The sequence below is a fragment of the Taudactylus pleione genome, unplaced genomic scaffold, assembly GCF_031769625.1.
Source record: "Taudactylus pleione unplaced genomic scaffold, aTauple2 ptg000986l, whole genome shotgun sequence".
Taxonomy (NCBI): Eukaryota; Metazoa; Chordata; class Amphibia; order Anura; family Myobatrachidae; genus Taudactylus; species Taudactylus pleione.
In genome coordinates this window covers 148,615-169,038 of record NW_028285387.1, presented here as the reverse complement: position 1 = coordinate 169,038, position 20,424 = coordinate 148,615, and the positions used below count along the sequence as shown (strand labels likewise).

The 20,424-nt window shown below is 49.7% G+C and overlaps 1 protein-coding gene across 2 annotated transcripts; it reads left to right on the top strand.

Moving 5' to 3' along the window:
- Positions 1-1,759: 1,759 nt before the first annotated feature.
- Positions 1,760-19,127, top strand: EDEM1 (ER degradation enhancing alpha-mannosidase like protein 1). Of its 2 annotated transcripts, none has more exons than XM_088460810.1 (12): positions 1,760-2,159; positions 4,141-4,213; positions 5,422-5,525; positions 5,625-5,796; positions 7,079-7,262; positions 7,354-7,528; positions 11,572-11,692; positions 11,772-11,942; positions 14,612-14,757; positions 14,841-14,937; positions 15,055-15,249; positions 18,120-19,127. In XM_088460810.1, exons 1-12 carry the CDS (start codon positions 1,831-1,833, stop codon positions 18,207-18,209), a joined length of 1,857 nt encoding a protein of 618 aa, XP_088316936.1. In that variant the 5' UTR covers positions 1,760-1,830; the 3' UTR covers positions 18,210-19,127. The 2 variants fall into 2 exon arrangements, with proteins under 2 accessions (XP_088316936.1, XP_088316937.1); XM_088460811.1 differs by having other exon boundaries at positions 1,761-2,159; positions 14,684-14,757.
- Positions 19,128-20,424: the final 1,297 nt, after the last annotated feature.

The window sequence follows — 20,424 nt, the reverse complement described above, 5'->3', positions numbered from 1 at the left end:
GGTGGTCCCGGAGCCACGCTAGTACTGACTCCGGGGTCCCGCTGCGATCCCCGGATCAGTACCGGCGTCGCAGCGCCAGCGGGGCTGTTGGAGCGGCAGCGTAGACGTCCAGATGGACAGTCTGTTGCTGCCGCTCTGAAGACAGTAAAAATAAAATAAAATCTTTTTTAAAAAAAATAAAAAAATAAAGAATAAAGCTTAGGGGCTGCTTATGCAGCCCCACTGCGCAGGGTGACCCGACTCCGGCCGGGCACCAACTAAAACTGAGGTGCCTGTGGCCGGGGTATAGAGGAGGACGGACCCAAGTGCATCCTGGGAGCAGCAAAGCTTTAACTGCGTGGTGCCCATGGATCCAGATCCAGCTATACCACAAGGTCAACCCTGTGGACCCCCTATGGACCCTGAAGTAGAAACAGGCTATCGCTATTACAATCAATTATGAATGCAGCTACAAGGCTTATCTTCCTTACGAAACGTTCTTCTTCTGCTGCCCGCTCTCAGTCCCTGCATTGGTTGCCAGTTTTCTACCGTATTCAATACAAAATACTGTTACTTACGCATAAGGCCATTAACCAAACCACACCAACATACATCTCTTCACTCATCTCAAAATATCTCCCAACCCGACCTCTCCGCTCAGCACAAGATCTGCATCTCTCATCCTCACACATTACTTGCTCCCATTCACGGTTACAGGACTTTCTTCGTGCTGCACCCACTCTATGGAATGACCTACCTCGCACAATAAGACTTTCCTCTAGTCTCCAATCCTTCAAGCGTCCCCTGAAAACTCACCTCTTCAGGCAAGCTTATCAGATTCCAGAACCTCCCACATAACCGTCATAGCTTCCATATCTAATTACATCCCCTTTCACAGTCCACACATAACCTCACACATCCTCAAGACATTTGGTCGACATTCCTGTGTGACTGGATCATGCAGCCAACCAAGGAAATGTGCATTCTGGCTGGACCAAAATGCAATATATAGCACCTATCCTTGTGTATCAATGCCTATTTCCCTATAGATTGGGTAGGAAAGCTTGCGAGCAGGGCCTTCCTACCTATATATCTGTCTGTTATTACCCAGTTTTGTTCTATTAATGCTTACAATTGTAAAGCGCAACGAAATATGCTGCGCTATATAAGAAACTGTTAATAAATAAAATAAGTGTTGGGGACTGTAGTCCCTCTGTTTAAAGCACCAATCATAGGTTATTGTATTGCTCGGGTTTAGGGCCGCATGACCGTGCCCGAAGCTCCATAGGGCCCCAATCTCAGGATCCCATAGGTTGGTTATTATTGCACAGGATCAATGTTTGGGTCACTGCTCTGTTTAGGATGCCAGTCACAGGATCCCACAGGTGCGTTATTAGGGCCACTACACTACTCTGCTTAGGGCTCCAGCCTCAGGATCCCACAGACTAGCTATTAGGGCCCTTTCTCTGCTTAGAGCCCCAGTCTCAGGATCCCACAGGCCAAGTGATGGGGGGAGGGGCACTGGAATGATTCCGTGGTTGAGGCGCGCCCCCCTCCCTTGGCGCCCTAGGCAACTGCCAGGATGGTGGCGCCGTCCCTGCCACTGGTCACGTGATCTAGGTGGATGTAAACAAGGCTCAGGGGCGGGGCCTGTGCACAGGGGAAACTCCAGGAAGCGTTTCTATGGACACGTGACGCTACTCTGAGCCTCGGTGACGTGCTGGCTAGTGATTGGCTAGAGGTGACCTCGTGTGTCGTGCCTCCTCCAATCAGCGTGCGCTGCGGGGTCGGGCGTGTCCGGAGTCGGGCCGGGACGATGCGGGGCGGCTGCTGCCGGAAGGAGAGTCAGGGATGCGGCGGCGGGGCTGGTGGTTGCTGCTGGGGCTGCTGCTGCTCCGGCTCGGTCTCCACTCTCTCAGGAGCCTGATCTCCCCCGGGGCGGTGCGGGCGGCGGGGCCGGGGGGAGCGGCGGTCTGCAGGTCCACCTATGGCCGCTACCACCTCGGGGACGAGTACGGGCGCCGCTACAGCTCCTTCCCGGCCGGGCTGCGGAGGGAGATGCGCGAGATGGCCCGGAGCATGTTCTCCTTCGGCTACGACAACTACATGCACTACGCCTTCCCGGAGGACGAGCTCAACCCCATCCTGTGCCGGGGCCGGGGGCCAGATACCGGGGACCCGTGAGTGTCTCTATGTGTGTGTGTATGGTCCCAGTCTTACCCTACCAGCCTCAGCCCGACACCCTGCCAGCCTCACCCTACCAGCCTCACCCCGACACCCCTGCCAGCCTCACCCCCGGCACCCCTGCCAGCCTCACCCCCGGCACCCCTGCCAGCCTCACCCCCCGGCACCCCTGCCAGCCTCACCCCCGGCACCCCTGCCAGCCTCACCCCCGGCACCCCTGCCAGCCTCACCCCCGGCACCCCTGCCAGCCTCACCCCCGGCACCCCTGCCAGCCTCACCCCCGGCACCCCTGCCAGCCTCACCCCCGGCACCCCTGCCAGCCTCACCCCCGACACCCTGCCAGCCTTAGCCTGGCACCCCCGCCATCCTCACCCTGGCACCCCTGCCAGCCTCACCCTCTAAATTCTGTACAGCCCCTACTGCCCCCCCCCTTTATTCTCTGTACAGCCCCTTCCTCCATCCCCTTCTATATTCTCTGTACAGCCCCTTCCTCCATCCCCTTCTATATTCTCTGTACAGCCCCTTCCTTCTTAGCCCCTATATTCTCTGTACTGCTCTATCCTCCACCCCTAATTTCCGTACAGCCCCTTCCTCCTTCACCCATTATTTCTGTACAGCCCTTTCCGCCTTCACCCCTATATTCTGTACAGCCCCTACTCCTCCTCCCCTATATTCTATACCACCCTGTCCCTGCATTCTGTGCTCCCTCTGGCCCCTCTATATATGTACAGCTATTTTGTATATAGGGCCTGATTCAGGTTGGTTCGCACGGCTGCGTTCGCACACACCCGCTAGCTGCGAAAACATGCTAATGAATGCAATCGCACGGCACCCGCAGCACTATACCAAGACGCCCATCACTGCATAAAGCCGCTCACTTCCCATGACACGTATCCGCAAGTCAGCGAAACCATCGGTAACATCGGAACCATTCGCACACTTGTGGTTGACCTGACGCTACCTCACAAACTGCTAAACTTCCTGTCGCCATCCAGACCGCTGCCAGCGTGTGCAATCGCTTAATTATGCACGCTCCTGTAACGGTGTTCAAACGCACAGGCACGCCTGCGTTCCGCCGACCTCCCCCAAACGGTCACTTCCTGTCAATCACTATGAGATGGGACTGCGTGCTCGCTGCCCAGCGGCCTGTTCGCGCTCTGCGATGCATGCGCAATCATAGTCTGCGTGCGATCCAACCCGAATAAGGCCCATAGTCGGCTATTCTGTGTGGGATCAGATCACATTGCAGCTGGGTGCACACAGAATCATACAACATACATGTATGAGGCAATCTGCAGGACAGACTGTTGCGTTATCCTCACATGCGTTGCATATATATATAATTTTTTTTTTTTTTTTTCAACTATTTCCAACTTTATTTCTACTTCGATAAGCCCCCGATCCCCCTATAGAAACACCCTATTCGCCCTCAGTATTTGGGTGCTGGGGACAGTCAATGTATTTCGTAAGGCTGAAACTACATCTAGTCTGCACGTAGGGGAAACAGTCTGCACTTAGTAAACGAGTATTTCCATGTAGTATAACATGTGATCGTGGTCACCCTATAAAGAGTTACTACATTATACTATATTGTGACCGTCCAGCTTCAGTTCCAGGGAGGGCTGCGTGTTCCTAAGGTGGCTCCTCTCCCCAGCTGGAGACCTGGGCCTCGCTATATGCAGCCTCCAGTTTTCTTAATGGCCACTTAATATAGTGTATTACACAGGGGTCCGGCGAGAGTAGGGAATATATTAGGAATATATGTTCCCGGGAGCTTTTCAGCTTTATCTCATTTGTTTATTAGCAAAATATAAAAAAAAAAAACTGAAGTGTAGACAGCGAGTAGTGGAAGCCGATTGTTTTCACATGAATGATGATCTGTACCGTACAGCAGTGTCTCCCCTGTAGCCTGGACGAGACCAGCTCGGGTCAGTCCGCCTCTGGGCTGCGTTAATCCCTCTGACTGTGTTGTTTCAGTTCAAATCTTAACATCAATGATGTCCTTGGGAACTATTCTCTTACCCTGATTGATGCCATGGACACACTAGCGGTGAGTTACTGGCTGATCTGTATCCTGTCTTCCTTGCTGTAATCACAGGTCCCCGAACACACAACGCAATGCCCGCAGGGCGATTACAACGCACGCGCTGACGCAGCGTCTGTGTCGCTGGTTACTCGGCTCCTGCTCCATCGAACGACATTGGCTTGTGTGTGTCCTAGTAGGAAGTCGATATCTAGCCAATCAGCACCTGAATGACGGAGGTGTACCAGCGTCCGTGTTGCAGACCAATAGCTGGCTTGCTGTTTGATGAGCTGGCCTTACACACGACCCTTCTGCCTGAGGAGCAGCAGGTGCGCCCCGCATTACACGGGACCCAGGTGCCACGCTCTCTGGGGAACGTACTACACACATGAAACCGAAACCATGCACTGCTCACCCTATTATTAGAAAGGAAATCTCAGTTCCAAGGGTCAGGTGTTTGCCCACAAATTAGTTGCAGCACTCAAAGGAAGTACTGATCATGAGTATTTGGAGATAAAAAACATTATATGCACATTTCAGGAAGGGTGTTATGGAAGGAACTTGGTTCCTTGAAATTAGTCTCATGACTGTAGAACCTCCGTGATAGACCTGTAAGTAAACTTGCTAAGGGACGTTCTAGTCTGTAGATTAGCTTTTCGTGTGCTCAGTCCTTGACTGTTGGCCTGTTTAGCACTATCTATTACTACGTGTCATTGTCCTGGTGTTTAGCTGAGTCTGGTTCACACCGTGCACTCAGGAGCCATAATTAGCTGGTTTCTCACCGGTGTGTTTACTCCAGCAGCCTGTGGGCCTTCAGCTGCTGTAGAACTACAGTTCCCAGCATGGCTAGCACATGGCATCAGACTGCCTAAAGCTGATTTTTTTACCCATATTACATAACAGACACAGTAGAGATGAACTTTCTTCTAGTAGGGGGCACTTTAAAAAGCAGAAAACATTGGCTGTGCTTGATACCCTATAATTACTGATATTCTGCGTGTACCTCTGTTCATCCTGCCAGAGGTACATACCATGGACTTTTGCACCTGTTTTTAAGCAAAATTTTCAGTCTCGGTGAAAGTTTTTACGTGGCATTGCCAGCCTAGAAAGTCTGTCCTGTAGGTTCCTTTCATTGTATGTATTCCAGACATTGGAGATGTTGCGGGGTGGGGCGATGGGGGGTGAATTAGCAGAGGTGTTTGTTGGGCTCAGTGTGAGATGTCTTCTCTCTGCAGGTTATGGGTAATGCCACAGAGTTCCAGAAAGCTGTGCGTCTGGTGATTGACACCGTGTCATTTGACAAAGATTCCACCGTGCAAGTGTTTGAGGCAAACATCCGGTAAGTGTCCTAAAATCGCCGGCGTTCTCACGCTTGGGGCATGGGGGACGTACGTATGTTTTTGCGTCATATAACCGGTCATCTCTGTCATTTGTTCAGGATTCTGGGTAGTCTGCTATCTGCACACATCATCCTGACGGACGCCAAGCAACCGTTTGGCAACATGACGGTTTACGGTTACGATAATGAACTCTTGCAGATGGCGCACGACCTGGCTGTCCGACTTCTTCCTGCCTTTGAGAACACCAGAACAGGGATGCCGTACCCCAGAGTACGTGGCAGGGGACAGAAAGCACAAGATGATGATTGTAAACACTATTTAGTGTGGATTGTGGAGAGAGCATAGTTTTAGTACCATTCCGTTGCCGTATTGTGTTGTCCTTGTTGACCCATCATTAGCACATAAATTAGAAGGTGGCACAGGTTAAATATTACCTCCGCCAATCTCCAGACTGGATAATTACTTACCCAATAAGAGATTCCTTCCCAGGATAGCATGAACACGAGTTACTTTCTGCATGAAGTGGCTGTATCTATATACAGATGTGTCCTCACTTACTGGGTGTACGTAGGCCATATGGTGCAGACAGCTGGCGTGACTGGCACGCGCCGAGAGTAGTAGCCAATCTTTTTTTTTTTTTTTTTAAATGGTCTTGCAGACGCAGCGAAAAGCAACTCAGTGTACAAGAGCAGGGAAGCTGGCGTGCGACTGTCACCGCACATGACTTGGTTTGATACACAATCGAAGTCGTGGATGAATCGCGTCGGGGCACTTTTTACACAGATGCGTTTCTCATTTTACTGCATTATAATATAATGTGAACTTGCCGCTTCAGGGCTGCGTGTTCCTAAGGTGGCTCCTCTCCCCAGCCGGTGCCCTGGGCGCTGCTATCGTATGGGGGCTGCGGCAGGGAGTGTTTCAGAAAACTGGGGAGTGTCGGCCTTGTTTTCTGGGTGTGCTGAAGCCAGTGGCTGCGTCCTTTGACCCGGCAGCGCCATTTTTCCAGACATTCCAAGTAACCCGATGGTCGCTCAGAAGTCCATTGGTCACGCACTTGATCCGAAGCTGCATCTTCAGATGCAGCACCGGATCAGACACACCACCTGCGGCGGTTAAATATTTTAGTGCAGCCGTTGTGTGCAAAGACGCAGCGACTGTGCTGTTCAGTAAATCTCTGAATCAGGCCATCAGTCGCACACAGATATACAAATGTTGCGCACAGATTTGATCAGCGCACGCTAGCAATGTAGTTTTGTCGCCGCTTTGCGTTTTATTTATGCGAATCAGATGCAGAGGGGCTATTTGGTGCAACAGTAAGAAAGGACACATCTGTACCACATACGCCCTGCAGTCTAGGTGTTGCCTCTGGCAACGTGAGCGAGGCCGTTAGAAAACAAATATATACACGTGCTTATATTGGCAAAACCGTCTCAATGAGGCTGACGCTGATCTTAGTCCGGCCTGACGGTTATTGAGTTGTAATGTTAGTGACCTGTTCGGGTTCCACCGCGTCCATGGTGACTATTCTAAGCTTCCTTTCTCTTCTCTGCAGGTAAACCTTAAGAAGGGCGTTCCGCCTGATAGCCTGAATGAGACGTGCACGGCTGGCGCTGGTTCCCTGCTGGTAGAGTTTGGCATCCTCAGCAGGCTGCTTGGAGACTCCACGTTTGAATGGATGGCCCGTCGTGCTGTGCAAGCCCTCTGGGGTCTGCGGAACAATAACACCGGTCTCCTGGGTAGGAATGATTTTGGGAGACGGTGCCTGAACCCTGTCCGAGGCTTTGTCCGCTGTTGCTCACTCTATCCCGTACTGCTCTTTGTTCACAGGTAACGTGGTGGATATCCAGACTGGGCAGTGGGTTGGGAAGCAGAGTGGTCTCGGAGCAGGCCTGGACTCTTTCTATGAGTACCTGCTGAAGTCCTACATCTTGTTTGGAGAAGAGGAGGATTTGCACATGTTTAATGAGGCTTATAAAAGCATCCAGAGCCACCTGCGGAGAGGGTATGTTGTATAATGGGGTTCACGGGGGGTGGGATAACAGATTATGGGATATTTGTCTGGTACTTGCAAGGTTTCATCGCTGAAGTTTACGCCACAAATTGTTATATAGGATATCCGCCATTGTCAGGGAAAGCTCCTGCGCGCCGTCAGAGGCAGGACAGTGGGACTCAGCTAGCTGGAGACCCCTGGTTACTAGTCTTCTGCAGTAGCTTTTTTTTTTTTGTACAGACCTGAGAGGCTGAGTTCTGAGGTGTAGCCCCCCCTATTTATACAGCCAGTAATCTGCTGGATGTGTACTTCCCGCGTCTTCTGGTATAACCAGACGTTATGTTGACGTATCCCGTGCGCAGGTTTGGGAGATGTGAGGGCTTGTTTGCTCTGAGAAATGTATTTTGTCCAAGGGAAAAGCTGGCATATTGCGCAGATGTGGTTAACGAGCAGCATTGATTGTTGCTGGGTACAAGGATAATTGCACATATGGGAATATACAATGTACCACTGGCTGTATCTGATGTCTAGCTGGTAATCCCTTTCATCTATTCCCTCTGCAGAAGGTCCTTCATTATTATCTGTGTATATTATACACTGCTGTCTGGAATACTTTCTGTATACTCTTTGGGGTCAAACCAATTAGGTGCGAGTTGCTATTTTCTCTTGGAATTCGCATAGCGAATTTGTTTTACAATCCAGTTAGCAACTCGCACTGATCAGTCAGACTGAATTCTCATGTAACCATTCGCACCTCCCTGAGGGTGAGAGATGGAAAGGAAAATCTTTATTGTAAGGTTAAAATGTGGGGACACCATGCTGAAACCCTTGGACAGCCCCCTAATGACTAATTAGGCAATTGGACGTTTCCATTTAGCTTAATTAGTGCAATAATTACATGTCATTTTTTGGGGGTAAATAAAAAACAAAAATGTCCTCAAATTACCCCAAAATCTACTTTTTTGTTAGTTTAGGCACCCCAAATTTAATTACAATATTTTTTAATAGAAACATTATTTTTTTTTTTTTTATCATATTTTTTTTTTCCAAGGTGCCCCCAAAGTACCCCAAAATCACCTTTTTGTTTTTATTTTTTTATTTTTTTTAATTCTTCCTACTTTTTTTTTTTTTTGCATTTTTTATTTAATTCATTTGAGATTAAACAAAAAAATAATTTTCTTGCATTTTAAAAACAAACACCCACACAAATCAGCCATTTGACACCATTTAAAAACCTACAGTACCTTCCTAATTCCCACAAACAGTCAATTGGGAACGGGTAACGAAATTATCCATTTTGGGGGGTACAGGATGGTCTCCCCACTTTTTCATGCACTTCTCTCAATTCTCATTTGACAGTCAATTCACATCCCTCCACTGCGAGTAGTGCGAATAGGCATTTTTAATTACCGTATATACTCTAGTATAAGCCGAGTTTTTCAGCACATTTATTGTGCTGATAAAGCCCCCCCTTGGCCTGTACTCGAGTCATGCCCGCATGGTACGCAGCTGAGTGGCGTACCATGCAGGCTGCGGTGCAGACTGTGTGCACCGCGTGTGTAGCGCCGTCCGGTCAGCACTACACACTGCCAAACACACAGCCGCCGGAGCCGGCAACTGCGTGTTTGTTGTAATCAGCAGCCGATGAGAGTGGGTAATGGGAGAGACGTCCTCATGATGCATAATGATGCAAAGCGGCCGGAGGAGCCGGTAGCAGCGTCGGGACCAGGAGTGGGGTTTCAGGTAAGTGTTTTTTTTATTTTTTATTACGTCTCGCTACTACTGGGGGCAGTACCAGGGGGGGGGGATTTCTACTGGGGGCACTACCAGGGGGGTGATTACTACTGGGGGCACTACCAGGGGGGTGGATTACTACTGGGGGCACTACCAGGGGGGTGGATTACTACTGGGGGCACTACCAGGGGGGTGGATTACTACTGGGGGCAGTACCAGGGGGGGATATTACTACTGGGGGCATATTACTACTGGGGGCACTACCAGGGGGGTGGATTACTACTGGGGGCACTACCAGGGGGGTGATTACTACTGGGGGCACTACCAGGGGGGTGGATTACTACTGGGGGCACTACCAGGGGGGTGGATTACTACTGGGGGCACTACCAGGGGGGTGGATTACTACTGGGGGCACTACCAGGGGGGTATATTACTACTGGGGGCACTACCAGGCTGGCATATTACTACTGGGGGCACTACCAGGGGGGTGGATTACTACTGGGGGTACTACCAGGGGGGATTACTACTGGGGGCACTACCAGGGGGCATATTACTACTGGGGGCACTACCAGGGGGGTGGATTACTACTGGGGGCACTACCAATGGGAGATATTACTACTGGGGGCACTACCAATGGGAGATATTACTACTGGGGGCACTACCAGGGGGTATTACTACTGGGGGCACTACCAGGGGGGATTACTACTGGGGGCACTAACAGGGGAGTGATTACTACTGGGGGCACTACCAGGGCGGTGGATTACTACTGGGGGCACTACCAGGGGGGTGATTACTACTGGGGGCGCAGCTGGGATCCCTTACGCAGCTGCAGTGCGCAAATAAACAAATATTGCAGCCACCAGGACACAGTACTGACGCCCACCAGCGAGCACCTACATACAATAATCCGCGTCGCTCGCTGATCCTTCGCGTTTGTCTTCTGAGTAACGCTATGGTTGCGCAGGATTAACGCGGGAACTGAGACGCCAGAGACCTTTTTATTGTGTATGGGCTCGCAGATGCAGGATATCGCAGGCCCCTGAAACTGTTGCGACACACCAGCGTTTTTTCTCGCCAAGACCCGCTACGTCCCACACACGCTCCCTGGCTTTCAATCACTCTGCGAGTAAATAGTCGCTGCTCAGTACGACTCAGGCGAATGCGCAGATTGCCAATTATCACTCAGTTGTGTGGACATGGGAATAGCGTATATCTCTGTATCCAGGCCAGAATCTGATGGTTGTGTGTGACCTCACTCATTTCCCTCTATTGATTGGTATTGATCGATATTCTTGAATAATACAGGACACACAATGTGCGCTGAGACTGTGGGCTTGATTCAGAGCCGCTCGTAAGCGGCCGCTCGTTCGTTCCGAGCGATGTTTGCACAACTGCGCATGCGTACGGATCGTAATACGCATGCGCGAACCAGTCAGTGCGGCCGAAAATCGTTTGTTCGCTAAATAGCGAATGCCTGCTATTTTGAGTGACAGGAGGAGGCGTATGTGGGTGGTAACAGGGGAAGGTGCTTGAAAACGGGGAGTGGAGGTCCGATCGCAGGCGTGCTTAAAGGTCAAAACGGGCGTTTTATGGATGTGCATAATTAATACAGCAGCGTCATTGACCACGTCACTGGGTTATTTTATAGTCAGAACTGCTCGCAAGATTGCGGTAGGAAAAACCAACCACAAGAATAGTGAGCAGCTCATACCCTGGTCGATGTACTCGATTAATCTAATAAATAGCGGACATGACGTAGGATGCGAGCGGCCAGGGGGCGTAGTTTTCCAAAAAAACGACCGCATGTTTGGTTCGCTCGTTCAGACCTAGAGGCGTGAACAGACCGCAAAGAGCGAACGGTTAATTTGAATAGCCGGCCCCTTTTTCTGAACGAGCGAGCGCAAATAGCGTCCGGCTCTGAATCAGACCCTGTGCTCACTGTATGTAAATAAATTTCTCAATTGCGATTACCTTGCGTGTGTCAGCTCTTCGTGCTCAGGTTCCCTAATTATTGACGCTGTGTGTTATTACTGCCGCGCTCTGTCAGGCATAAAATACATTAAAACTTTAACATGTCAGTATTTAGCATTCATATCATATAGGAATTTAACATTATAGTATGTGACAATGACACAAATGACGTTATTATCTCCAGGGGTGTATGCACTTCTCTGATACGATTTATCATTGGTAGAGAATGCTGACCTAATATATAGACCCCGCTCTAATGGGACGTACAGTGGTATTTATCATCGGTAGCACATAGAGATGTGAGTTCATGTCGCAGATAATATGACGCTTATTCCTTATTTCCACCCTAGGCGGGAAGCGTGCAATGAAGGGGAGGGGGATCCGCCGCTATATGTCAACGTCAACATGTTTAATGGGCAGATCATGAACACGTGGATAGATTCCCTTCAGGCTTTCTTTCCAGGCCTTCAGGTACCAGCTCACCCCATTGCCGCCCCGGTGGTTGTTCCTATGGAAGCGCCCAGCAGTAAAACCCGTTTCCTCCATGCAGGTCCTGAAAGGAGACATCGAGGACGCCATTTGTCTGCACGCCTTCTACTATGCCATCTGGAAGAGGTACGGAGCCCTGCCCGAGAGGTACAACTGGCAGCTGCAGGCGCCCGACGTCTCCTTCTACCCTCTCAGACCGGAACTGGTGGAGTCCACCTACCTCCTGTATCAGGTGAGTGTTTCCTGCCGCTGCTTCTATCATTCTCTTCTGCCTAATTCTCTCTAGCACGGGGGAAAGGGGTGTTACCCGGGCACAGGGGAAGGGGAAAAGGGGGTGTTACCCAGGCACAGGGGAAGGGGAAAAGGGGGTGTTACCCAGGCACAGGGGAAAGGGGGTGTTGCCCAGGCACAGGGGAAGGGGAAAAGGGGGTGTTACCCAGGCACAGGGGAAAGGGGGTGTTGCCCAGGCACAGGGGAAGGGGAAAAGGGGGTGTTACCCAGGCACAGGGGAAGGGGAAAAGGGGGTGTTACCCAGGCACAGGGGAAGGGGAAAAGGGGGTGTTACCCAGGCACAGGGGAAGGGGAAAAGGGGGTGTTACCCAGGCACAGGGGAAAGGGAAAGGGGGTGTTACCCAGGCACAGGGGAAAGGAGGTGTTACCAGGGAAAAGGGAAAGGGGGTGTTACCCGGGCACAGGGGAAGGGGAAAAGGGGATGTTACCCAGGCACAGGGGAAGGGGAAAAGGGGTGTTACCCAGGCACAGGGGAAGGGGGAAAGGGGGTGTTACCTGGGCACAGGGGAAGGGGGAGTTACCCGGGCACAGGGGAAGAGGGAAAGGGGGTGTTACCCGGGCACAGGGGAAGGGGGAAAGGGGGTGTTACCCGAGCACAGTGGAAGGGGGAAAGGGGGTGTTACCCGGGCACAGGGGAAGGGGGAAAGGGGGTGTTACCCGGGCACAGGGGAAGGGGGAAAGGGGGTGTTACCCGGGCACCGGGGAAGGGGGAAAGGGGTGTTACCCGGGCACAGGGGAAGAGGGAAAGGGGGTGTTACCCGGGCACAGGGGAAGAGGGAAAGGGGGTGTTACCCGGGCACAGGGGAAGAGGGAAAGGGGGTGTTACCCGGGCACAGGGGAAGAGGGAAAGGGGCTGTTGCTTTTTGCTATTCCTTTGATAAAAATTTATGCCATTTTGTGTGCCCAGAGGCTGCCTGGGTGCACTTGCGGTTGGTGGTAGGTTGGAGGCACAAATACACCTGTTATTGCGGTGGTAATGAAACCTGTTTGGTTTTGTTGGATGGAATTAGTTATTAGTGAGATAATGAGGTGCAGTACTGCGGGTACATACACACGTACATGAGGGTACTGCGGGTACATACACACGTGTGTTCTCAGGCACGCTTCCCATGTAACACCCCGGCGATGTACAAATAACCCGGTGGGGGAGGTAAGGCCTTGATGTGACATTTTATCTGCTCTCACCATAGTATGGTTTAGTCAGGCTGGAGAGTAGGCCTTCACCTTGTATGGCCCCTAGACTGATGCATCTATCTGCATAGAAAGAAGCTTACGTTTGTTAATGATGTCATCCTCTACTTCTGTGATGTCATGCCTGTGATATCGTGCCCTTCTCTGTCAGCCACGCCACGTCTCAAACTATCGCACCGAGAGGACCAGTAAACCAAAGTTCAGTTGGCAGGAAAGTTCTGTAATAGGTAATGGAGAAGAGAGGGGAAACAATGGCAGAACACTGGCTGGCTCTGCAATCAGGCTTAATGATGTTATGTAAATGTCTTCTAACCAGGTTCTATATACAGTACATCTGTCTCATTTATTACATAATACACCATAGAAAGGGAAGATAAAAAGTATAGGGTTGAATCTCTTGTAGTTACCATGTGCACGGTGGTGGTGTCTGCGTATTATAACTACCTTTGTTGTGTACTAAGGCCCTCATTCAGAGCCACTCGCTATCTATCGGCAGTACGCTCGTTCCGAGTGATGTTCGCACATCTGCGCATGCGTACGGTTTTTAGTACGCATGCACGAACCAGTCAGTGCGGCCGAAAATCATTTGTACGCAATATAGCGAGTGCCTGCTATTTTGAGTGACAGTAGGAGGCGTATGTGGGTGGTAACAGGGGAAGGTGCTTGAAAACGGGGAGTGGAGATCAGAACGCAGGCGTGCTTAAAGGTCAAAACGGGCGTTTTATGGGTGTGCATAATTAATACAGCAGCGTCAATGACCACGTCACTTGGTTTTTTTTAACTCAGAACTGCTCGCAAAATAGCGGTTGAAAAAACCAACCACAAGAATAGCGAGCAGTTCATATCCTGTTCGATGTACTCGATTAATCTAATAAATAGCGGACATGACGTATGGTGCGAGCGGCCAGGGGGCGTTTTTAAGAAATAAAAGAGCGTATGTTTTGCTCGCTCGTTCAGACTTAGAGGTGTGAACAGACCGCAATGTGCGAACGGATCATTTGCATAGCCACCCCTTGTTTTTGAACGAACGCAAATAGCGAACGGCTCTGAATGAGGGCCTAAATCCCCTGTAATATGACAGATGTCTTATAGGCAGATGAGCACAGCCCTGTATAAGGGCAGTTACAGGTACACACCGGTCTGGGCCCTTCCCTAATTTCACTTTTTTGTGTCTTGTTTCGCCTCTGAGAGATTATCGTGAAGCTACGTTTACACATTATAAGCCCTCGTTCCCGCTACAATGTGACTTGAGTGTAGTGTGGAGAAGATTTATTAATAATGTTACTAATAATCTGAATAGGGAAAGCTGCAGCATTGATGAGGGGGATTTAAATATCAATCTTGCATCTCTTAATCTTAACGGAATTTTGTGATAATGTAACTTGTTACAATTAAACACTGAGTTCCGCTGTTTTGTAGCCAACTGCCGCTACGTCATCAAGTCCTGAATTCCGTCAATCGCCTCTGATTTCTCTCCCCGCTTTCCCCAAGGCCACTAAGAACCCGTTCTACCTACACGTCGGGATGGACATTCTGCGCAGCTTGGAGAAACACGCCAAGGCCCGGTGAGTGCAGCGGGTGAGCAGGTCCATTGTCTCTCGCCACCCTCGTCTCTGCTCTCTGTAAGTCTGACTGGTCTTACTTGCAGGTGTGGTTATGCAACGCTCCACCACGTGATCGACAAGTCCCAGGAGGATCGTATGGAGAGCTTCTTCTTGAGCGAGACGTGCAAATATCTCTACTTGGTGAGGAAAACCTTTACGTAATGGTGCTGAGCTCCGGAGGTGGCAGGTTATGCTTACACCCCCCACCCTCCCTTTTCCGATGGACACCTCCCAATTCTGTTTTTCCTACTTTTGCAGCTTTTTGATGAGGAGAACCCGCTGCACATGACGGGCAACAAATATCTCTTCACAACTGAGGGCCACCTGATTCCAATTGACCCCCGCTTCAGGAACAAAGCCTGGAAGGACATCTTTCGTCCGGACACCAAAGCTACCTCCAGTGCAGATAAGCTGTCCCAGAGCAAACTCCGTGCTGCCAACCTAAGCAGCAATGTAAGTCGGGAGCTGGGGGTGTTGTGTCTTCAGAGTTTCTGAAGGAGAATGATTATCTGGGCAGGGACGGGGAGGAAGGTGGTGGCTCCTTTTACAGTCCTCCTGCCACGATGGAGGCAGCCATGTTGTGCGGTCTACCGGGTAACACACCCAGTCAGTTCTGTATTGGGAATTTGGTCCTCCCCTCTCATATGCTGGGCTATACTATAAGTTATAGTTGTGACATGTAGATTCTAATGATGGCTGACGTCACCGCCCGGTGTGTAATAGCTTGTGTTTGTTTGTAATATGGTCATAGATGACGTCACAGGGCTTCATGTGAGTTTTGGCTGGTATCGGTCGTCCAGGTATTTTTGTTTGATGAGACGTTTCACCCAGGACATTTGCAGCGGTGTCTGCTGTACCTGGTTTCTGAGTTATTTATTTATTTTTTTTTAAATCCTAAACTAGTAATTCAAAACGAGTGAAAGATCTGAAGAGGGATACACACCTCCGCTATGTGCCGGCGCGGTAATACGATGTAACGATATATCCCATCGCCGTACACCCTACACAGTCTGCTACACGAGGACGCAATATATTATTACAAGCCTAATTCAACAAAACCGAGTCGCACCTTACAGCACATCAGATGGGAAGATGCAACCAACCAATTCAACAAACAAATTGGGTGTATTTGTGGGTACATATTATAAGATGTCATTGAGATTTATCATAAATCGCAAGATTGCCCAATATATTGTACCAAGCTTTATAGTAAAGCTCCAATCCAATCTCCTGATACATAGGTGTAACAAATCTTCTGAAGAAAAGTGAAGTTCCCCATAGCAACCAATCAGTCTGTCTGTCATTTATCAAGTACGTTCTATAAATATAAACACTTAGGGGGGCATTCAATAAGGCTGCGAAAAGTGGGAGCCTAATTGATAAATTATCGCCGATGACGTAATTTTGCCTATTTGAATTATCCCCCGTATTCAATTTTAAAGACTTTTCGCCGGGTTGATAAGTCTTTGTAAAAAAAACGGGGATAAGTTTTCACCATGTTTAACATGGCGAAAGAAAGTGCAGAATTGGGGTTTAGGGGTGCAGGCTTAAAAAAAAAAATAGCCTGCACCCCTGGGAATGTCATTTAAAAATAAACTGTCAAAAACTTAAAAACAAAATCAGGACACCCCCACAAAAATGTAGTTTATTTTTGGGGTGAAAAAAAATAAAAATACGGAAAAACACTTGTAAAATAGACAAATTAAATCCACAGGGGTTCCCTTGTATGCGGCAGGTGTTTTCTTCATTGCGCAGAGTAGCGGCAGGTGCCTTTTTGCAGAATTTTTAAAATTACCTTTAGGGACTTAAAAATTTGCTCACCCCCATTTTCATGTACCCCAAATTTGATTAGGAATAGTAATTTAAAAAAAAAAAAAAATCTTAAGTGCTATTCTTCACCACTTCTTCATAGCCGCAAATATGCTCCTGCCGCGGCTATTACAAACCCCGACTTCCTTCAGCAGGCAAAAATGGGGGTACCCATAGTGATCCCCCATGTCTGGACATCTTTAGAGGGGACCCAGACACATTTCCAGAAAATTCCCATTTTTTTCCGTGGATCCAAATTCGCCGGGTCCCGTTTTCGCTCCTTTGTAATTGAATACGGGGGTAAAGCGGGCACGCGCCCGATACTTTATCCCCAGAAAAGCTCCGATGCGGAGCGAAAAGTCCAGAATGGACTTTTCGCTCACAAATTGAATACGTCTCATAGACCCAATATGACGCTATTAATAAGCCGCTGTTCTAGGGAGAGTCAGGGGTCTATTTACTAAGCAGTGTTAGGAGACAGAGTGAAAAGTGATAAGGTGCCAGCCAATCAGCTCCCAACTGTCATCTCACAGGCTGTGTTTGAAAAATGACAGTTGGGAGCTGATTGGCTGGTACCTTATCACTTTTCACTCTGTCTCCTAACACTGCTTAGTAAATAGACCCCACAACGTCTTAGCCCAAATCCACACTAAACCAGATAAAAACCAACAAAACCGCGCTAGATGCATTATAGCTAGATTACATAGAGTACGGCTTTATAGTGACATGGTAACAAATGTAAAGTCCTGTAAAACACAATATAAAATGTATAAACACACAAGAAGTATATATTGTGCTACCTGATACCAATGATAATGGCTGTAATCTGAGCCCATCACTATGAAAAAACAGACTCTCGGTCTCATTCAGACCCGCTCGCAAGCGGGTCGATGGTACCCAAATGTACCGTCGTGCGCATGCACGAGACCCGGCGAGCGACGGGGAAGCCGTCGCTCGGGGTCTCGCACCAAAGGGGGCGTGCTGTCGATGGTGATTGACAGCACGCCCCCTTTGGTGGGCGTGCCGGGGGCGTGGCTGCCCAGACGGAGGCGTTCCCATGGGAACGCCTACCGTCTGGGTCCGGCCCCACTGACATCACTAGTGATGTCAGTGGGAGTGATTTTGGCTCTGATAGAGCCAAAATCACTCCAGGGCTTGCGGCAGCGAGACCCTACCGCAGGGTCTCGTCGCAAGCCCGATGGTCGCGATGGTCTTGACCATCGCGACCATAATCATGGACGCTCGCATAAGCTGTGGGTGGTCACCCACAGCTATGCGAGCGTCCAAGAGGCCGCACCAATTTTAGGTAGGAGGGCCCTGATTCAGAGCGAGCGCTCTGTCAGAGCGTCCGGCTCTGAATCAGGCCCTCTGTTCGTGTTTGATGCGCCCTCTCCAACAATGTATCTAACTAATGTCACAATATTCTATACGGTCCGGTTACATATAACAGAGCAGACTGGATGAACTATTTTATTTGGTCTATTATGTGTCTAACGCTTCTATCTCGTGTTCAGTGTTACAGAGTTCCTGAGGAACGGCGCTATTCTCTCCCGCTAAAGAGCGTCTACATGCGTCAGATCGATCAAATGGTTGGGCTCCTATAGCATCTGTGATCAGCCACCTTACCGGAGTTCCTGAGGGTCCTGGTATCCAGATACTATATCTGAGGGTTTCCAAACGTCACAGCCACGTGCCGCTTACTGTCACTGACCGAGGAACAAACCAGTATCGGTCGGAGTGCCTGTGTGTGTGTGTCACGTCAGGGACTGTAAGATCTCAGGAACCGTGCGAGGACTTGTATACACCAGTTTGTGTCTTCCGAAGCTGCTGCAGTCTCCAAAACGTTATTTTCCCTTGAATTATGTTCTACTGATACCACTTGGCCTTTAACCAATGACTGTGCACTGCCTCGTTTCCCCTTGTGATTTGGGGCGGAACGCGTCGTGTCGCTGCCATCTTTTGCTCTTCGTCCTTTTGTTTCATGGTTTCCCAGTGTCGGATGTTATCCCGCCTGGCGCCCAATTACAAGTTGCCAAATTGTTCAAATCTGTCTCTCTCTTCTGAAGCGCTGCAGGGATCGCATCTCTTGCTGGAAGCTGCTCCGTGCCTATAATGACGTTTCAGCCAAAGGCCTCTTAATTCCCACCCGCCACTTTGTGGCCCTTGGTTTTCATACTTCCTATGCAAATCTAAATCAGGGCTGACTTTTCAGAGAGCCTGGAGTTAAGTTATTACACTTTTTATTTTTTTATATAATTTAAGTAAAGAATTAGAGAACTGATGTCACCTGCTGGTCAGTGACCGGAGTCTATTCTGGACTACACCATCTGTGGGATAAATAGGGGGGAGGAGGAATGTTCCCAGCCACTCGTGTGCCTAAGCAGCGCTTCGACTCGCTGCCCTGCCAGGTGTTCTAATCATTAAGTATTCAGGGATTATATGTTTTTATTTTTTAAACAGTTTTTTTTTTTTTTTTTTTAAATGTAAAAACAGAGTCTTATATTAAATATATATGCATTTTCCTAATGTGTGATTATGGTGTTTTTAAAGGCCAAAACGGCTCAGTGTACACGTGACTTGCATGCTATTAGAGTTCATACCAATGGTGCATAACCTGTCACTTTGAGTTCTAAAATGACCCTGGCACCATGGAGTAGCTGGGCTGTTGCTCTCATTGGAATCTGACATCACTGAGGAAGCAGCTTCCCCCCCGTTCACTGTAGGAACTTGTGGCCTCACTGAGAAGACTGCCTCCCCGTGCACTGTAGGAACTAGTGACATCACTGAGGGTGCAGCCTCCCCGTGCACTGTATGAACTAGTGACCTCACTGAGGAGGCAGCGAACTAGTGACCTCACTGAGGAGGCAGCCTCCCCGTGCACTGTAGGAACTAGTGACCTCACTGAGGGCGCAGCCTTCCCTTGCACTGTAGGAACTAGTGACCTCACTGAGGGTGTAGCCTTCCCATGCACTGTAGGAACTAGTGACATCACTGAGGGTACAGCCTCCCTGTGCACTGTAGAAACTAGTGACCTCGCTGAGGAGGCAGCCTCCCTGTGCACTGTAGGAACTAGTGACATCGCTGAGGAGGCAGCCTCCCTGTGCACTGTAGGATCTAGTGACCTCACTGAAGAGGCAGCCTCCTTGTGCACTGTAGGATCTAGTGACCTCACTGAAGAGGCAGCCTCCTTGTGCACTGTAGGAACTAGTGACCTCACTGAGGAGGCGGCCTCCCCGTGCACTGTAGGAACTAGTGACCTCACTGAGGAGGCGGCCTCCCCGTGCACTGTAGGAACTAGTGTCGTCACTGAGGAGGCGGCCTCCCCGTGCACTGTAGGAACTAGTGACATCACTGAGGAGGCAGCCTCCCTGTGCACTGTAGGAACTAGTGACATCACTGAGGAGGCGGCCTCCCTGTGCACTTTAGGAACTAGTGACATCACTGAGGAGGCAGCCTCCCTGTGCACTGTAGGAACTAGTGACATCACTGAGGAGGCGGCCTCCCTGTGCACTGTAGGAACTAGTGACATCACTGAGGAGGCGGCCTCCCTGTGCACTGTAGGAACCAGTGACCTCACATCCCATCATAATCATCTGAAATATAATCTCTTTACAAATGCTGAAATTAAGAACAAAAGATAACAACCCCCTCCCCCTGCAGCTGATCTAAAGAACCCAAACTGAACAAAAGGAGAAGACCACTCCTCCCAATTTGTTACTATTCAGGTGATTCCCCCAGTTGTGAATCAGACAGATATATAAAGTATCATCACCATTCTTGATGTCCAGCTGAGCGTGTTATCAATGCAAGTCAGTGTAA